General features: G+C 42.7%; 1 protein-coding gene, 1 long non-coding RNA gene and 1 pseudogene across 4 annotated transcripts in view; 1 reads left to right on the top strand and 2 right to left on the bottom strand.

Moving 5' to 3' along the window:
- The first annotated feature begins 6,529 nt into the window (after positions 1–6,529).
- LOC116862758 (prostaglandin reductase 1) overlaps positions 6,530–16,774 on the top strand; it is a 24,225-nt gene continuing 13,980 nt past the window's right edge. The window contains exons 1-4 of one of the 3 annotated variants that reach the window (XM_032850166.1): positions 6,530–6,634; positions 8,520–8,635; positions 10,246–10,291; positions 11,050–11,106. In XM_032850166.1, the coding sequence (XP_032706057.1) occupies positions 8,530–8,635; positions 10,246–10,291; positions 11,050–11,106 (209 nt within the window). In that variant the 5' untranslated portion in view covers positions 6,530–6,634; positions 8,520–8,529. Of the gene's footprint in view, positions 6,635–7,596; positions 7,812–8,395; positions 8,636–10,245; positions 10,292–11,049; positions 11,107–16,774 lie in introns of those variants that run through there. The other 2 variants (XM_032850168.1, XM_032850165.1) reach the window with 2 other exon arrangements.
- On the bottom strand, positions 12,652–13,217 carry LOC116862759 (annotated as a pseudogene).
- LOC116862761 overlaps positions 15,144–16,774 on the bottom strand; it is a 24,016-nt gene continuing 22,385 nt past the window's right edge. The window contains exon 3 of the long non-coding RNA XR_004381691.1: positions 15,144–15,162. This is a non-coding gene — a long non-coding RNA (uncharacterized LOC116862761). The remainder of the gene's footprint in view (positions 15,163–16,774) is intronic.

Raw genomic sequence — 16,774 nt, 5'->3', positions numbered from 1 at the left:
AAAAAGAATAGTAGTCACACTCACATAGTGCTTACTGTGAATTAGGAACAGTTCTACGTAGTGCTTAATATACATTAGTCTTTAGTGCTTAATATACATTATGTCACTTCATCCTCACAACAGTTCTATGAGGTTATCCCCATTTCACAAGTGAGAAAATGGAATTTTATGATAGTACAGAATGGTAGAGAGTCTGTAATGATTTAGATCACTGGAGGCTCTGACTTCCTAAGGTCTGAAAGGGGCATGATGCTTGTTTGTTTCTTTGTTTGTTTGTTTGTTTGTTTTTAAAGTAGGCTCCACCTCCAGCATGGAGCCCAAAGCAGCAACTGAACTCACTACCCTGGGTTGGGGACCTGAGCTGAGCTCAAGAGTCAGCCACTTAACCAACTGAGTCACCCAGGTGCCCCAAGATGATGTTTATTTTTAATAAGCCCACAGATGATTCTGATAGACACCAAAGCTTGAGAATCACTAATTTAAAGTGCCTGGCTGGGGGCTCCTGGGTGGCACAGTGGGTTAAAGCCTCTGCCTTTAGCTTGGGTCATGATCCTGGGGTCCTGGGATCGAGCCCCGAGTCGGGCTCTCTGCTTGGTGGGGAGCCTGCTTCCTCCTCTCTCTCTGCCTGCCTCTCTACCTACTTGTGATCTCGGTCTGTCAAGTAAAAAAAAAAAAAAAAAAAAATTCTAAAAATAAATAAATAAATAAATAAAGTGCCTGGCTGCCTGAAGTGTGAGACTCTTAATCTCAGGGCTATGAGTTCAAGGCCTATATTGGGTCTAGAGATTACTTAAAGATTAAAAAAAAATGATAAACATCATCTTTCTAATTCCCTGAAATATTTAGCAAAGCTTTCTATTCCTTTCTAATTTATGCCTACAATTTTTCCCTTTTATTTTTTCCATTTTATTTAAAACACATGATTTTTGAGTTCTTGCTGTATAAGGGAGATTCTGAATCAAAAGAAAGGAAACCAATTTCTTTCCAATGAAGATGTTTAGAGAAAGTACAGACTTTAAAAGGACTGGCTCATTAAATTTAAAACACAACATGTATTTAAAAGAAAAGAAAATCACAAAATTGCCAACATTTCCAAGTTCCTAGTGGAAAAACATACTTTCTCACATGATGACGATAGCCACAAATGTTGCATATCCACAAAAGTTCAGTACTGAAAATGTCATGGATAGAATCATGTTAGTAAGTAAGGGACTTACAGGAAAAATTCAAGTTTCATTCATTTTGGGGACTAGAATAATGCAGGGCAAAAAAAAAAAAAAGCATGTAGGGTGATGACCCTGTTTTTCTTTTTTACATTTCAGAGTGTGAAGCTTTCTCTACATGACTGAGAGATGTGATACCCATACTTACCTGCAGCGGTGACAGGACAAGGTGTCATTTGCATCCATATGTGTGTCCTTTTAACAATTTTTGGGAGTGTGTGTGTCCTTTTTACAATTTTTATTAATTTAAACCATTTGTCTAAAATTCCTTTGAAACTTATTTTCTCTTTCAGAGTCCATGAGCTTTCATATCTGTGGGTTTTTTAAACAATAATTACATATGTTATTTAGACTGAGCAGTCTCCTAGCAGGAGACAAAGGGCCATCCACCAAAGGGAAGTATGTAGGGGAAAGGGAAACCAACGGTGACTGGGGAGACGCCCTCCTACTTGAGCGTGAAGGGGTCAGGGGTCAGAGGTGTGCCCAGAGGCGGCCTGAAGGAGCTGTGCTTTTAAACAACGCCAATCCAAAGTAATCTAACAGGAAGAATCAACACCAGACTCACCAAAATCAAGTGGAAGTTTGAGGGAAGGGGGCAGGATTTGTGAAAACAGCATGGAGAGTGGATCTGGAAGGCAAATGAAGAAAATCAAATAGAGTTGCTCCGGTCTCTCCTTGAACGTTAGTGTTTTCAATTGCTTGTTCTTAACACAGTGCACTTTGGTTCCTATATTAATAATTATAACCCTTACTTATATAGTCCTTTGAGGTTGGAAGTTGTTTTCAAGTACACTATGTCACAATTCTGTTTTTTGGCACATAAACATGTACATCATGTTTGTGATTATATACAACATGTACATAAACAGGTCCATAAACATGAATCATCCTGTGATACAAATGAATCAATTTAAAAGAAGCAAATTAAGGCACGTTAAAAAAAATATCTTTTGGTTAGGGTTAACTAAATAATAACCAATGAATTCCTTATTCATTCTCCTAAAATGGGTTTTTTTTCCCCCCACAGTAAATTCCCAAGTCAGAGAGGCTGCTTCAGAGAGAATCCTGTCTCCTGAACTTGAGCAGAACTGCAGGATGGCTCCCAATGTAAATTTACCTTCCTTCCACTCCATAAATGCCTAGTCACAAAAGTACTACACCTACTTGTATTATTTTTAATGTTATAACAAGAAAAAACCACATAGTTACTGTATAATTCGTGAGTTCTATATCACCAATAACTTTGACTTGAATAGCAACATCATTGTAAAAATAGTTTGCCTTCACCCAAAACTCTTTTGATTTAAAGCAAACTAAAGAAGCTTTGAGTCAGAGTTTATTCTATGATGATGAGAACGTAAAACAGATTTAAAATGTCTCTGAATCCAGGGGTACCTGGGTGGCTCAGCTGGTTAAGTGTCTGCCATTGGTTCAGGTCATAATCCCGGTGTCCTGGGATCAAGCCCCTCATCGGGCTCCCTGCTCAGCTGGGAGCCTGGGATTCTGCTTCTCTCTCTGCCCCTTCCCCCTGCTCATGCTCTGTCTGTCTCTCCCTTGCTTTCAAATAAATAAATAAATAAATAAATAAATAAATAAATAAATATGCCCCAGTGCACATTGTGCAAGAACAGTTGCAAAAAAGACAAACAATATATTAAACACATCACAACAGTTCTTATAGTAGTAGGAGGAGAAGAGTAGGGAATGGGGCCTTTTTTTTAAAAGCATACAAATTATTGACGGAGAATTTTTGGCAGACCAGTGGTGATAATACACCATAAGTTATGAATATGTAGACCTCAACCCTCTGGCCCTGAGGTCCAAAATCCTATACAAACAGTGAAGAAACCATGACCCCTCTCTTTTTAGCAGGGAGACAGAAAGTTTTGCCACAGTCCAGCTCCATGGACACAAGACAACCTATGTCTCTCTTTTTAATCTGAGATATTTGGCCCACGTGATGACATCCAATTGCAACATTTCCTTGCCCTGCTGACTCTACCAACTGAACCACAGTTGGGCACCCCTGGACATGCATCTTCTGTCCTTTGTCTTTCTTCCTGCCTGGAATGTGGAGATGCTGCCCAGTGGTACAATAAACATTCTGTGACCATGGAAGAAAGACTTTCACTACAGATGGCAGTAGAAGAGTCTGGTTTCCTGAGCTGTGTCCTGGGATGGAGCCCTGTGTTGAGTCCCGCATCGGGCTCCCTGCTTAGCGGAGAGCCTGGTCTCCCTCTCCTTCTGCCCCTCCCAGCTGCCCATGTTCTTTCTTTCTCTCTCTCTCCTCTCTGTCTTTCCCATGAGCTCTCTCTCTCAAATACATAAATAAATAATAAACACTCCAGGTCAACCAAGATCTCTTTACCAGGTAGTCATTGTGACTCAGCTTAATGGCTGAAATGAGCTGTCATGATGATAAAGCTCGGTACTGGCTGTTGCATGATCACAGAGTCAGTTAGAATATGAATCAGAGGATCAAGGAAGAAGATTTGCTCTTTACTTTGCTCTAAGACAAAATCTTATTCAATTCAGTGCTCTGACCTTAGGTTTCAAAGAACTCTGATCTAGCAAGCTGAGGGAACACGTCACTTAATACAATTGTGCAAGTAATAAGAAAATGTATCTCTTCAAATAATTCAGATAATACAGATGTGAACAGCGTAAAAAGCAAAACTCATTGTTATCTGGTGACAATTACTTCTGATGCTTTTCTATGGCAATGTACTTTAAAAATACACCTTCCTTTTTTTTCTTTTCTACAACTTCCCCTGCGTTGGTCTGGTGAGATAATGCTTGTGAAATAATTATAACACTGGATAGTAATATTATTCTCATAATTGAAAGAATCCCTTAATACATGTAAGATACTACATTTGGAGAGAGAACAATTATGCCTCTTCCCACAACACAATGAAATGTGGCCAGTGCAGCACCAACTAGGAGCCCTTAGTAGCTAACTTCTAAGTCTCAAAACAGTCCAGGGAAGTAAATATTTTAATCATCTTCCTCAGAGCCTAAGGGATCTGAAGTTCAAGAAGTGGAATCAATTAGAGATCACAGAGTTAGTCAGTAGGAGAGTTGAGATTTGAATTCGAGTTAACATGCTCAAAGCCCTGTCCTTTTCACTGTTCATTTTATCTTCCAATATACGTGAGATGGGTTCCTCTTGCAGGTAAGAAGAACTTTAGGAAAGGTCACACTTATGGGATCTCTGTAAACAACTATTAGTAATGTTATTTTGGATATACAAATATACTGAATGTCTTGGAATGTCACTCTCTCATCCTGGTTTCCCCTCTTAGTCCCTCTTCTCATCCTCCTATCCATTTGGCTAGTGTCTGATACAATTATTTCTTTAAAAAATTTTATTTATTTGAGAGAGAGAGAGCATGAGCAGAGGGAAAAAAGAAGCAGGCTCCTTGCTGAGCAGAGAAACCAATCCCAGGGACTGGGATTCATGACCTGAGCCAAAGGCAGTTGCTTAACCAACTGAGTCATCCACGCAGAGCTTTAGAGAGGTAACTGAAGTTAAATAAGTTCATAAATGGGTGCGCTCTAATCTGTGATTGTATTTGGAGACAGGACCTTCAAAAAGATGACGAAATTCAATGGAGACTGTTAGGTGGGGCTTAAAGAAGAGAGAAACACCAAGCATGTGCATTCACAGAGAAAAACCCTGTGAGAACACAAAAAGAAGGTGGCCATCAGCAAGCCAAGAAGCATGGGCTCAGGAGAAGCCAAACTGGCCAATACTTTGATCTGGACATCCAGCTTCCATAACTGTAAGAAACTTAAATTTCTGTTGTTTAAGCTATCCAACTGATAGTAATTTGTTATGCAGCTATAACAACCAATAGACATTCTCAGAGACACCCAGATTTCTTTCAGCTCTTCTGTTGAAAGCTTTTTTTTTTTTTTTTAAGATTTTATTTATTTATTTGACAGACAGAGATCACATAGGCAGCGAGGCAGGCAGAGAGAGAAGGGGAGGCAGGCTCCCTGCTGAGCAGAGAGCCCGATGTGGGGCTTGATCCCAGGACCCTAGAATCAGGGCCTGAGCAGAAGGCAGAAGCCACCCACTGAGCCACCCAGGCGCCCCCTCTGTTGGAAGCTTTTCAAGTCACCAAACAAACCAACTTTCCTGCAAAGCTGATTATACTGCACACGTAACATCTGATTATCACTAAATTTTATGTTACTATTTTATGTTGAAAGCTGAGAAGTCTGTCTCTTGGAGTTCTGAATCTTTGACTCAGTGCCTTGTTAACTGAAAGCCTAGCAAAGAGAAGAGAGGAATCCGACCCCTGATAACATTGACTAGTTTAGGTAACCCAGGCCCAAGCTTTTCAGTCTTTAATTAGCCCCTGATTGGTTTAGAGACATTTCAACCAACGAGAGGTGGAGGAGTCTTGCTAGGAATTTTATGACATGGATATTTTTCTTTCCTTTAGGTCCGTAGAGCTACTGCAGCCACTTTATCACTCTGAGGGAACCAAGCCTTTCTGATGCCCAGAAAGCAGTGTAATAAGGATAAAATATGCCAGATCTTGATTCAGACCAGACCTGAAGCCCATCCTACTTCCAGTCACACGAACCAGTAAATCTCTCTTATTTTTAAGCCAATATGAGTCTTATGTAATGTGCAAACCCCCCCCCCAAAAAAAAAAACCCAAAACAAAAAACCCATTCTAAATGATACAGGTAGGTGCAAGGGTACAAATCTGAATAAAGTCAGATCTCATCCTTTGGGGGGGTTTAAATTCATTTGCACTGATCAAATTGGCAAAAAGTGAATACAACAATAATACCAGTTTTGATGTTAGCTTTAGGTAACAGAAACTCACCAACATTGATGGTAGGAATGTAAACTGCTATTTTTGGAAAACAATCTGGTAATATATTAGGTTTATTAGTCCCTGGCTGGATCAGAACTCAGTGGGAAGTCTGCTTGAGATTCTCTCTCTCCCTCTCTCTGCCCTTCCCCCATTCTCTCTCTCTCTCTCTCTCTCTCTCTCTCTTTCTAATAAATAAATAAATAAAAAGTAAAAAAACTCTGCCCTCTGCTCAGGGATCCTGCATTTGTCTCCTTCCTGCCTGAGCCGGGAAGGCTGCGGCTGGTTCTCCTGCACACCAGCTTTGCACCCAGTTCCCAGTTAGGAACTGTTGCAAGTACAGTTCCATCTGGGCAGGGCTCCGATGGAGACCTTTGCTCTTGGAAGCACACGCCTACATACACACACACACACACACACACACACACACACACACACGCACAAACTTGCAGGAGCAGCTCCGCCCTTGGGGGAAGCACCACCCTCTCCCAGACGGCCTTAAATTCAGTCGGTGGGCGCTCTGCGGCACAACCCCAACCACATTCTCTGTCTAGGTACTGGAACCTGCGGACTTGGGTAAGTAAACATCTCCGCCCCGCTCTTTTTTTCCTGCTGAGTTCCTAGAATTCCCTATCATGGAACGTTTGCGCGTTGTTCTCCCTCTCTTGCTTAATAACTTCTGAGTCTTGCATTACGAGGAAAGGGAAAGCCAGATGTCCCGATCGATGCCCACGAGCCCCTCCTTGTTCTTGGAGGGTTCGGAGACAAGCTGGAACGAAGCGCACGGCCTGTCTCCATTTGGGTGCATGGCAAAGCTGCCTTAGCCAGGGCGGCGGCTGGCCAAGAAACTTGCGGGACTGCAAAACTGGGACCATTGTGGAAGGAGACGAAAGAAAGGGGTCGGAATTTGGTTAGTGGAGACGGGCGTGTGCGGGAAAGGAGGTGGGAGCCAAGGGCGGGTGTGCCTGAGGGCACTGCACCCGGACACCCTCCTTTGGTGGGTGGGACTGTCCCTGAGCTTCGGCTGCCTCTGAGGCCACATCCTTTCGAGGGGGGCGGAGGACGACTTCTGAACTTGCAGCGAGGTCAGAATTCGCACATGGCTGCCTTTTTGGGAAAAGAGACATGTTGAAGAACGGGGCTGCGGATTCCCTGCCGGGAACGCTCCCTTTGCAAAGCAAAAAGATCCAGGGCACTGCTGTTACCCGCGCTCAACATGCATATTCATGAGGGGGGCTGGGCAAAAGAAAGTTCAGTGTGGAACTGGGGCAAAGGTCGTCCGAAATCCAGGGAATCCAGGTCCTGACTGACGGAAGTCCTGACAGCCGGCAAGGGTCGGCATCATCAGCCCTCTGATCCAGTTCGCCCGGAGTTTGCGCGCTCAGACAGCCCATGTTCTTCAGCCCACGTGAGATCAGTCTTGGCTTTTGAAACAGCGCTGGGAGTTTTGCCATCGATACGCTGCGTCCGATTTGGTTGGGCTAATTTCCAGGTGAAGACAATTTCGTTTTTACGTTCCCTCAGTTTCCGTAAAAATCCGAAACTACTGAGGTTCTTGAAGTCCCTTGGAACGCGAACACGCAAGCGGGGTCGGTAGGGCGCGGATCGCAGAAAGAGCTGACGGCCAGAAATGACTTCTCCTGCGGCCCGAAAGCTCCGCCTCAGTTTTCTTTGTTCCGGGGACCCCTAACTCTTTCCTGCTTACTCTGCGGCGGGACCGCGGAAATAGCGACCGCAGACCCGTCCGCTAGAGGTAGGCACACACGTGAGGAAGGGGCGGCTCCCGGGGGACACGGGGGAGATCCGTCCAAGCAACACGTCCCGATCCCAAAGCTCTAGGGCCGCCTGAATCATCTCTCCGGTTTCCTGGGGAGGCGAGCGTAGACCCCGGATTTCCTATTTGGTGGCAGAGTCACCTCGCCCCGGAGCGGAGCGGCAGCGCCACGCCGTGGCGTCCGGAGGCTGAGACTGGTGGCCTTGGTGGTGTCTCCCTCTGAACCACGCGGGCCCACTTCCGTTCGCTTCCGGCGTTTGACGCTCTTTCCCAGGATTCGCTGTCTGTGAGGCGAGGAGCGGAGTGTTTGCCCGCCGCGGAGCTGTCCAGTGCCCTAAGGCAACCCCAGCGATGGCTGGGAAGAATGTGTCCGTTTTTACAGTTTGCCCCTGTCTTGGAGATTTCTGAGGAAGCCTCGGTTTCCTCATTCGTGCTCTCTCCACTGGCAGTGATAATAATGCCTATCTGAAAGGGAACTTATGGGGGTAAAATGAGATGATGCGGCCGAAGTGCTCAGCACAGTAACAGAAATGTAGTAAATACTTGATAAATGTGGTTGGCGTTAAATGGTCCCGGAGAGAAGCAGGCGATGAATGGATCCTGCTGCCGGGCTTCAGGGCCGGGGCTGGGAAGTCGTAAGAATCCAGTCACGTCCTGGTAGTCGGCTGTGTGTTGACTGTGTTCCAGAAACTTCAGGATGGTTCGTGCTAAGAGCTGGACCCTGAAGAAGCACTTTGAAGGCAGCCCTACTCACAGCAACTTCGAGTTAAAGACAGTTGAACTCCCATCCTTAAAAAATGGAGGTAAGTCACAGATTTGAGCTGGAAAAGACTGTATCAGTGAGCCTTTGCTGCATAATAAAGTACCTCGACATTTAGTGACATCAGACGACATGTTTTGGCTCACAGTTCTGTGGGTTGGCAATTTGGGCTGGGTTAAGTTGGTGGTAACTCTGTAGGTTTCATCTGGGCTAACCATTTAACCGAGGATGGACCTCACTCATTTGTCTGGTGGTTAGCAAGCTTTCTGCAGATGTGTGTGCCTGAGGCCTCTGGGTGGCCTTTCTAGCAGGCTGGCTTCTAGCCGGCTGTGAGCTCTGTCTTCTCAGTGGTCCCACTGATCCAGAGCACCCAGTGTTAGCAAGTACATTTCAAGCCTCTACTTATATCATGTTTGCTGCTATGCAAAGCAAGTCATATAGCCACGTCCAAATTCAAAGAGTGAATTTTTTTTAAGACTTTATTTATTTGTCAGAAAGAGAGAGAGAGAGCACAGGCAGACAGAGTGGCAAGGAGAGGCAGAGGGAGAAGCAGGCTCCCTGCAAGGAGCCCGATGTGGGACTCGATCCCACGATGCTGGGATCATGACCTGAGCCGAAGGCAGCCACTTAAAACCAACTGAGCCACCCAGGTGTCCCGAGACATAGACTTCTTGATGGGAGGACGGCAAGGAGGTCCCACACAGTGATGGGACATCTTTGTGACAATTTTGCAATCTGCCACAGAGACTTTTTCAAGGTTTTCTGTTTGAAGCCTTGATGTCATGTGGGAGGAGGATCCCTCTGATTTCTTTCATAATTCAAATGGCACATTGTTTGTGACTTTGACAAACACTAGGAAGGATTTCCTCTCCGTCCTGGTAAGCCTGGTGATGGGGTAAGCAAGTGGGGTAAGTAGAGCCTAACAGCCATGTGCAGAGCTCAGATTATCCTGTGCACAGACAGGAGGGAAAAACTCTCATCCTTCACTGAGGAGTCTCCCATCCCGTTGGGGGAAGTGGAAGGACAAGGCAAACCCCTAAAGAAATCTAGGGGAGAGAAACAGTAGCACATAGCATGTTTGGAGATTAATTTAGTAGAGCAGACAATAAGGGGTATTTACAGGTGGGTAGGCAGGCTTGGAGAAAGGGGCATGCAATCAAATAGCATGGTCAAGTTCAGTCCCATCTAAGTTGGGATAGATAGCCAGGACCCAGATTCAAAATTCCAGAGAATGTGTGCACGAGGGTCACTCCAGCAAAATCTATATTCTTTAGTCCTAATAGGGGCTGTCAGTGAAACATTATGGGAGCACAGGAACATAGTGATTATAAATGTGGCCCTGACCAAGTTCCTTAATCTAAGCCTAAATGAAATGGAAACAGTAATAGTTGGAAATATCATATGAAATAATCCATGTAAAGCATGGAGTGAGTTCTGAGAAAATCACATGATGGTGATGGTGATGGTGAGGCTGATGATGGTTTGGGCTGGACCCCGCTTGTCTCTTTAATAGCAAGCACAGAAGCGCAACAGTGAAGCAGAAAGATGATCTTATTTAGAATGTTTACTTTAACTGTTTACGTAGAATGCCAAAGTCAATGAAGGCATCAAGCATTGAGTTTCTAATTGCCTGTGGAATGCTTTATTTTATAGAGGTCCTGCTGGAAGCTTTGTTCCTTACTGTGGATCCTTATATGAGGTATGATTTTCCTCCTAAAAAGTTACGTGTTGTGCTTTGGACCCTGTTTTGAAATAGTCCATCTTTTAAAATATCCAACTGATTGTCATTCCCCCTGTTGTCCCAGTATAATATCAGTGATAAGATTCATGGATGCTCATCTTTGCCAGCAAAGGTTTGAGAAGTTTGATGAGAGATTCCCTTGGCCCCTCTCTTTGACCACCATTTCCTATCTTAATATGCACAATTTGCCTCTCACTGTTCCCAAAAAAGTAAAAGACTAAAGAAACCCAAATCCAATTTGTCCATTTCACTACTGGCAACTAATTTGGGTGGAGGAAGATGGTAAGACTAAAATAAGCGTTTTTTGCCTTCCATTTAACTGTATTCTTTTAATTTAATCAAATATGTGTACCTAGTAAACAACTCAGGGAAGGGAGGGAATAAAAGCATTTATGTGGCACTAACTTCTCAGTGATTTTGCTTATTGGTATATAATGTAGTCATCATTCTTTAAAATAATTGTTTTCAGAGCTGATCAATAGAGATTCAAATCTAAGGTAAAAAAAAAATGTTTCCAAATGTTAACTAACATCCCTTTTTTGAGTGGTTAGTAGGATTCTGTGACGATTCCAATTTGTAAGCCTTTCCAATCAATTCTCCTGCAATACCAACCAATTCCCCTGCCAAAATCAAGAGTCAGAAATGCAGCCCACTGAGCCACCCAGGTGCCCTTTCCCAAGAAGTCTTTATGTATTAAATTTTTTTTTTTTTTTCAGAGTGGCATCCAAAAAATTGAAGGAGGGTGATGTGATGATGGGGCAGCAAGTGGCCAGGTATTTCTGTGTGTCTCCATGTCTGAGAAATATGTCTCTCCTTTACCTCCTCTGGGTCTGCTTCTGTCTATCATCCCTATAATTTCTTGAGCCCATGTGATTCACTCACTGATCTTGGAAGCAGCTTGGGAAACCTTGCCCCTTTCCTGACTAATTGGGATGAAGGGAAGCCTGTGAAATTACCATCGCTACTTAAAAATTACTTAAAAAATTATAATTGTCCAACTTACAATTATTGCAAAAATTCAAGTAAATCAAAAATTAGTATCATGGGGGGCACCTGGGTGGCTCAGTGGGTTAAGCCGCTGCCTTCGGCTCAGGTCATGATCCCAGGGTCCTGGGATCGAGCCCCACATCGGGCTCTCTGCTCAGCAGGGAGCCTGCTTCCCTTCCTCTCTCTGCCTGCCTCTCTGCCTACTTGTGATCTCTGTCTGTCAAATAAATAAATAAAATCTTAAAAAAAAAAAATTAATATCATGGAAACTGGAAGATCCCTCACTAGCTGAAACTTAGAGGTGACTGTTGTTAATGTATTATTATTTCAAAAATTGTTTAGTACACCAACTAGTATTCATAATTTTTCTTAAATAATGGGATTATATGCCCTTCAATAAATTGCTTTTTCTCACTTAATATGTTATGGATATCTTTTTGATAATATGTAAATATACTACCTACCTTTTAATGGCTGCAGTTTTTTTTTAATCAATCTTTTTTTTCCTCCCAAAGATTTTATTTATTTGAGAGAGACAGAGCACACATGGAGGGGGGGAGGCACAGAGGGAGAAGCAAACTCCCCACTGAGCAGGGAGCCTGACACAGGGTTCAAACCCAGGACTCCAGAATCACAACCTGAACTGAACTTAGACGCTCAACCAACTGAGCCACCCAGGCATCCCTTAATGGCTGCAAATTAATCCCATTGTTATTCGCTGTGTAACTAATCTGTTCCTGGTAGCAACTGTTTCCAGTTTTTTCTATCACAAGTAGTTCTACAAGGAACATGTATGCCTCTTTATGTGTATGTCTGTGTATTCTCTGCCTACTTGGATGAATATTGCTTCACATTAAATTCCCAGAAGTATAAATTATAGGTCAAAGGAGATGCTTATTTATTTATTTATTATTTTAGAGAGAGAGAGAGAGCACAGGTTTGGGAAGGGGCAGAGGAAAAGGGAGAAAGTCTTAAGAAGACTCCATGCTGAGCACAGAGCCCAGTGCAGGGTTCAATCTCAGCACCCTGAGATCATGATTTGAGCCTAAACCCCATCAGATGCTTAACCAACCTTGCCACCAAGATGCCTGAGAGATGCCCTTTTTTTTGAATGCGCAATCATCTAATTTATAAAAAGATGCAACAATATTTAAAATGATACAAAATATCAATTTAAAAATGACATCAAAAAGTGAGTGTATTTAACCATACTCAGCTCGTAACAGAGCAAATGGGTAAGAAGAGTAATTCATGTTATAGCATATTGTTAATACGAACTGGCAACAGAAAAAGTTGGTAAAGGAAGGCAGAAGAACTCCATCTTTTAAGAATTAGAACCAAAGGGCTCCATTATTTTCTAGCATCTGCTCAATGTTGTACCTATGTTAGAAATGTACATGATGGGAACTCCAGGGATCTTCTGGATCCTTCCTTTAAGGTCCTGGTCAACTGTAGCCACAATATAACACTTGTGCTCAGTTCCTCTCTGTACTAAGAGGCATCTGCCTAGATTCCTTTGGTGTGCATGGTAACCATTCAAATCTTGGATCCTTGGCAGTCCTTAGAAGTACTCAATACTTTTGCCCCAGTTTCTCAGTTTCATCCATTACACAGTCAGTTATACAAGGGATACACTTAGCATACAGACAGTCCATCATTGATTGTACTAAGTCAAGTTTGACTTTAATGGAAAAGTTGATGAAGTTGGTATCAACCAGGATGTGGTATGGTAGGCCCAACTGGGTGTTATCCTGGAAAAATAAGCACGAAGGATTTTGGGGGACTTGGGATCTTTCTTTTCAGATTTTAATCTAACCTTCTCCTTAAGCCTCTGATCTCAGAGACTAAGCATTTCCTTCATGGTCTCATGCTTTCTTGATTTCTTTTGCTTCCCCATGTTCACACCTTACTCTTATTTCTTCTGGAATCACCAACCTGAGAGAAACACATTTTTTAAAAAATTTTTTTAAAGATTTTTTAAAAAAGATTTTATTTATTTATTTGACAAACAGAGAGAGATCACAAGTAGGCAAAGAGACAGGCAGAGAGAAAGGGGGAAACAGGCTCCCTGCTGAGCAGAGAGTGGGGCTCGATTCCAGGACCATGAGACCATGACCCGAGCCGAAGGCAGAGGCTTAACCCTCTGAGCCACCCAGGCACCCCGAGAAACACATTTTTAATTTGAACTTTTGACGTCACATTGCTTTTTGAAAAGATTGTATGAATATCCACTCCCTCCAATAGCATATTAAAGAACTTGTTTCCTCATACCTATATGCCTATTGCTTATCATCTTGGCAATCTGAGGTGAAGTCACATTGATGTTTCCATTTAACTTCCATTTCTTTCATTATTAGGAATGTTGACTTTTTTGGTAATTTATCAGTTTTCTTCTGTGAATATCTTTATGTCCTTTCCTTTATTCCTTTAGGTCTTTTCATCTCTTATAGTGATTCGTGAGATCTTCTTACGTGTTAGGAATATTAGTGTTGCAAATATTTAGGTCTTTATTTTTATCTTTCTCCCATGTCCAGTCATAGTTTAAAATTTTTATGTGGGGGCACCTGGGTGGCCCAGTTGGTGGAGTGTCTGACTCTTGGAGCATCTTACTCTTGGTTTTGGTATAGGTTGTGATCTGAGGATCGTGGGATCGAGCCCCCCCACCCCCAATATGGCTCTGACCTCAGCAGGAAATCTGCTCGAGAGAATATATTTTTTTTAAGATTTTATTTTTTTATTTAGTTGACAGAGAGAGATCACAAATAGGCAGAGAGGCAGGCAGAGAGAGAGTGGGAAGCAGGCTCCCCGCTGAGCAGAGAGCCCAACGACGCTCTATCCCAGGAGCCGGGGATTATGACCTGAGCTGAAGGCAGAGGCTTTAACCCACTGAGCCACCCAGGTGCCCCTGCTCGAGAGAATATTAAGCAGGCTTTGCACCCAGGATGGACCCCAATATGGGGTTTGATCTCACAAACCTAAGGTGAAATAAAGAGTCAGATGCTTCACAGACCGAGTCACCCAGGTGCCCCTAAATTCATTTGTTTTTAAAGGATTCTTACTAACATAAGTATAAGTCATATATACTAATGTAATGTTGGGAAAGAAAAACTGGGTTGCAAAACAAAGTGATTTCAATTATGTAAATCATATAATATACATTTAAAAATGCATTTATTTGGTTTTTTAAAATCCAGTATAATTAACATACAGTATTATTTGTTTCAGATATACAATATAGTGATTCAAAAATTTTATACATTATTCAGTGCTCATTACAATAACTGTACTCTTGGAGCGCCTGAGTGGCTCAGTCAGTTAAGTGTTTGCCTTTGATTCAGGTCATGATCCCAGGGTCCTAGGATCAAGCCCTGCGTCTGGCTCCTTACTCAGCAGGGAGCCTGCTTCTCCCTCTCCCTCTGCCTGAAGCTGCTCCTGCTTGAGCTGTCTCTCTCTCTGTCAAGTGAATAAATAAAATCTCTAAAAAAAATTAAGTGTACTCTTAATCCCCCATCACCTATTTCACCCATCCCCCCAGGGCCCACCTTCCCTCTGGCAACCTCCAGTTTGTTGACTTCATTTAAGAGTCTATTTTTTGTTTGTTTGTTTGTCTCCTTATTTCTTTGTTCATTTGTTTTGTTTCTTAAATTCAACATATGAGGGCACCTGGGTGGCTCAGTCAGTTAAGTGTCTGCTTTTGGCTTAGGTCACGATCTCAGGGTCCTGGGATTGAACCCCACATTGGGCTCTCTGCTTAGCAGGGAGTCTGCTTCTTCTTCTCCCTCTGCCCCTGCTCCTGCTCTCTCTTGCACACATGCTCTCTCTCTAATAAATAAATTAAATATCTTTTTAAAAAAATTCCACATATGAGTAAGATCATATGGTATGTGTCTTTCTCTGACTGACTTCTTTTACTTTGCATTATGCCTTCTGAATCCATCCATGTTGTTGCAGATGGCAAGACTTCTTTCTGATGGCTGAGTAATATTCCATTGTGGAATGGAATATTCCATTGTGTATGTATATATGTATGTGTGTGTGTTGTTAATGTATTATTATTTCAAAAATTGTTTAGTACACCAACTAGTATTTATAATTTTTCTTAAATAATGGGATTATTTGCCCTACAATAAATTGCTTTTTCTCACTTAATATATATACACACACACATATATAAACCACATCTTCTTAATCCATTCTTCTATAGGTGGACACTTAGGTTGCTTCCATAGTTTGGCTATTGTAAATAATATAGGTAAACATTGGGGTGGATATATCTTTTTGAATTCAGGGGTAAACAAGAGACTGCATGTATCTTTTTGAATTAGTGTTTTCATATTCTTGGGGCAAATACCCAGTAGTGGAATTACTGGATCATATGTTAGTTCTATTTTTAATTTTTTGAGAACTCTCCATAACTTTGTCCGCAGTGGCTGCACCAGTTTGCATTCTCATAATATACATTTCAAAATATATCCTTAAGATTGCCGTAACACACCCCAGAATATTAGCAGTTATCTTTGTATTGTGGGATTAGAACCGATATATTTTTTTAATTTTTTATTTTTTATATTTTTATCCCCAGGGGTACAGGTCTGTGAATTGCCAGGTTTACACACTTCACAGCACTCACCATAGCACATACCCTCCCCAATGTCCATAACCCCACCCCCTTCTCCCAACCCCCCTCCCCCCAGCAAACTTCAGTTTGTTTTGTGAGATTAAGAGTCACTTATGGTTTGTCTCCCTCCCAATCCCATCTTGTTTCATTTATTCTTCTCCTACCCCCTTAACCCCCCATGTTGCATCTCCACTTCCTCATATCAGGGAGATCATATGATAGTTGTCTTTCTTTGATTGACTTATTTTGCTAAGCATGATACCCTCTATAGAACCGATATTTTTATTTCGTATATCAAATTTTCTTAAAATAAATGTGTTACATAGCTTCATGATCGGGGGGGGGGGAGACAGTAAAAAATGGTAACAGTGGGAGAAGGTGGGAGAAAGAGAGTCCACAGATGAGACTAAAAAGAAGCAGCTTAGAGGGGGAGGCAAAAATCCCAGTGAAGTCAATATTATGGAAACCAATGAGGAGGAGTCTGGGTAGCCCAGAGTGTTGAATACAGTAGAAGGGTAAAATCAGATAATGAATGAGGAGTGTCCACTGGATTTTGCAATCAGAAGTTGTTGTGACCCTAGTAGAGTAGCAGGGCTGAAAGGCTGCGCTGGAGAGGACAGTGCTATAGATTTGGGGAAGAGGAGGGGCTAGGGATGGAGAGCGGCCCGTGAAGAACAGAAGAGGCTGGTGTCCAGGGCACCTTGAGCCCGAGGATACATGCCTTTTAGAGAGGAGTGGGTGAGGACTGGGACAGATGTGGAACCAGTTCAGGGAGTTCCGCTCTAATGGCCCATATTTTCTCTCAAGGAGGCAGAGGAACCAGCGGCGTGGAATTA

The sequence above is a fragment of the Lontra canadensis genome, unplaced genomic scaffold (genome assembly GCF_010015895.1).
Source record: "Lontra canadensis isolate GAN:19392208 unplaced genomic scaffold, GSC_riverotter_1.0 scaffold317, whole genome shotgun sequence".
In the NCBI taxonomy this organism is placed as follows: Eukaryota; Metazoa; Chordata; class Mammalia; order Carnivora; family Mustelidae; genus Lontra; species Lontra canadensis.
The sequence above is the reverse complement of the archived record's forward strand: the minus strand, read 5'-3'. Positions and strand labels throughout refer to the sequence as shown.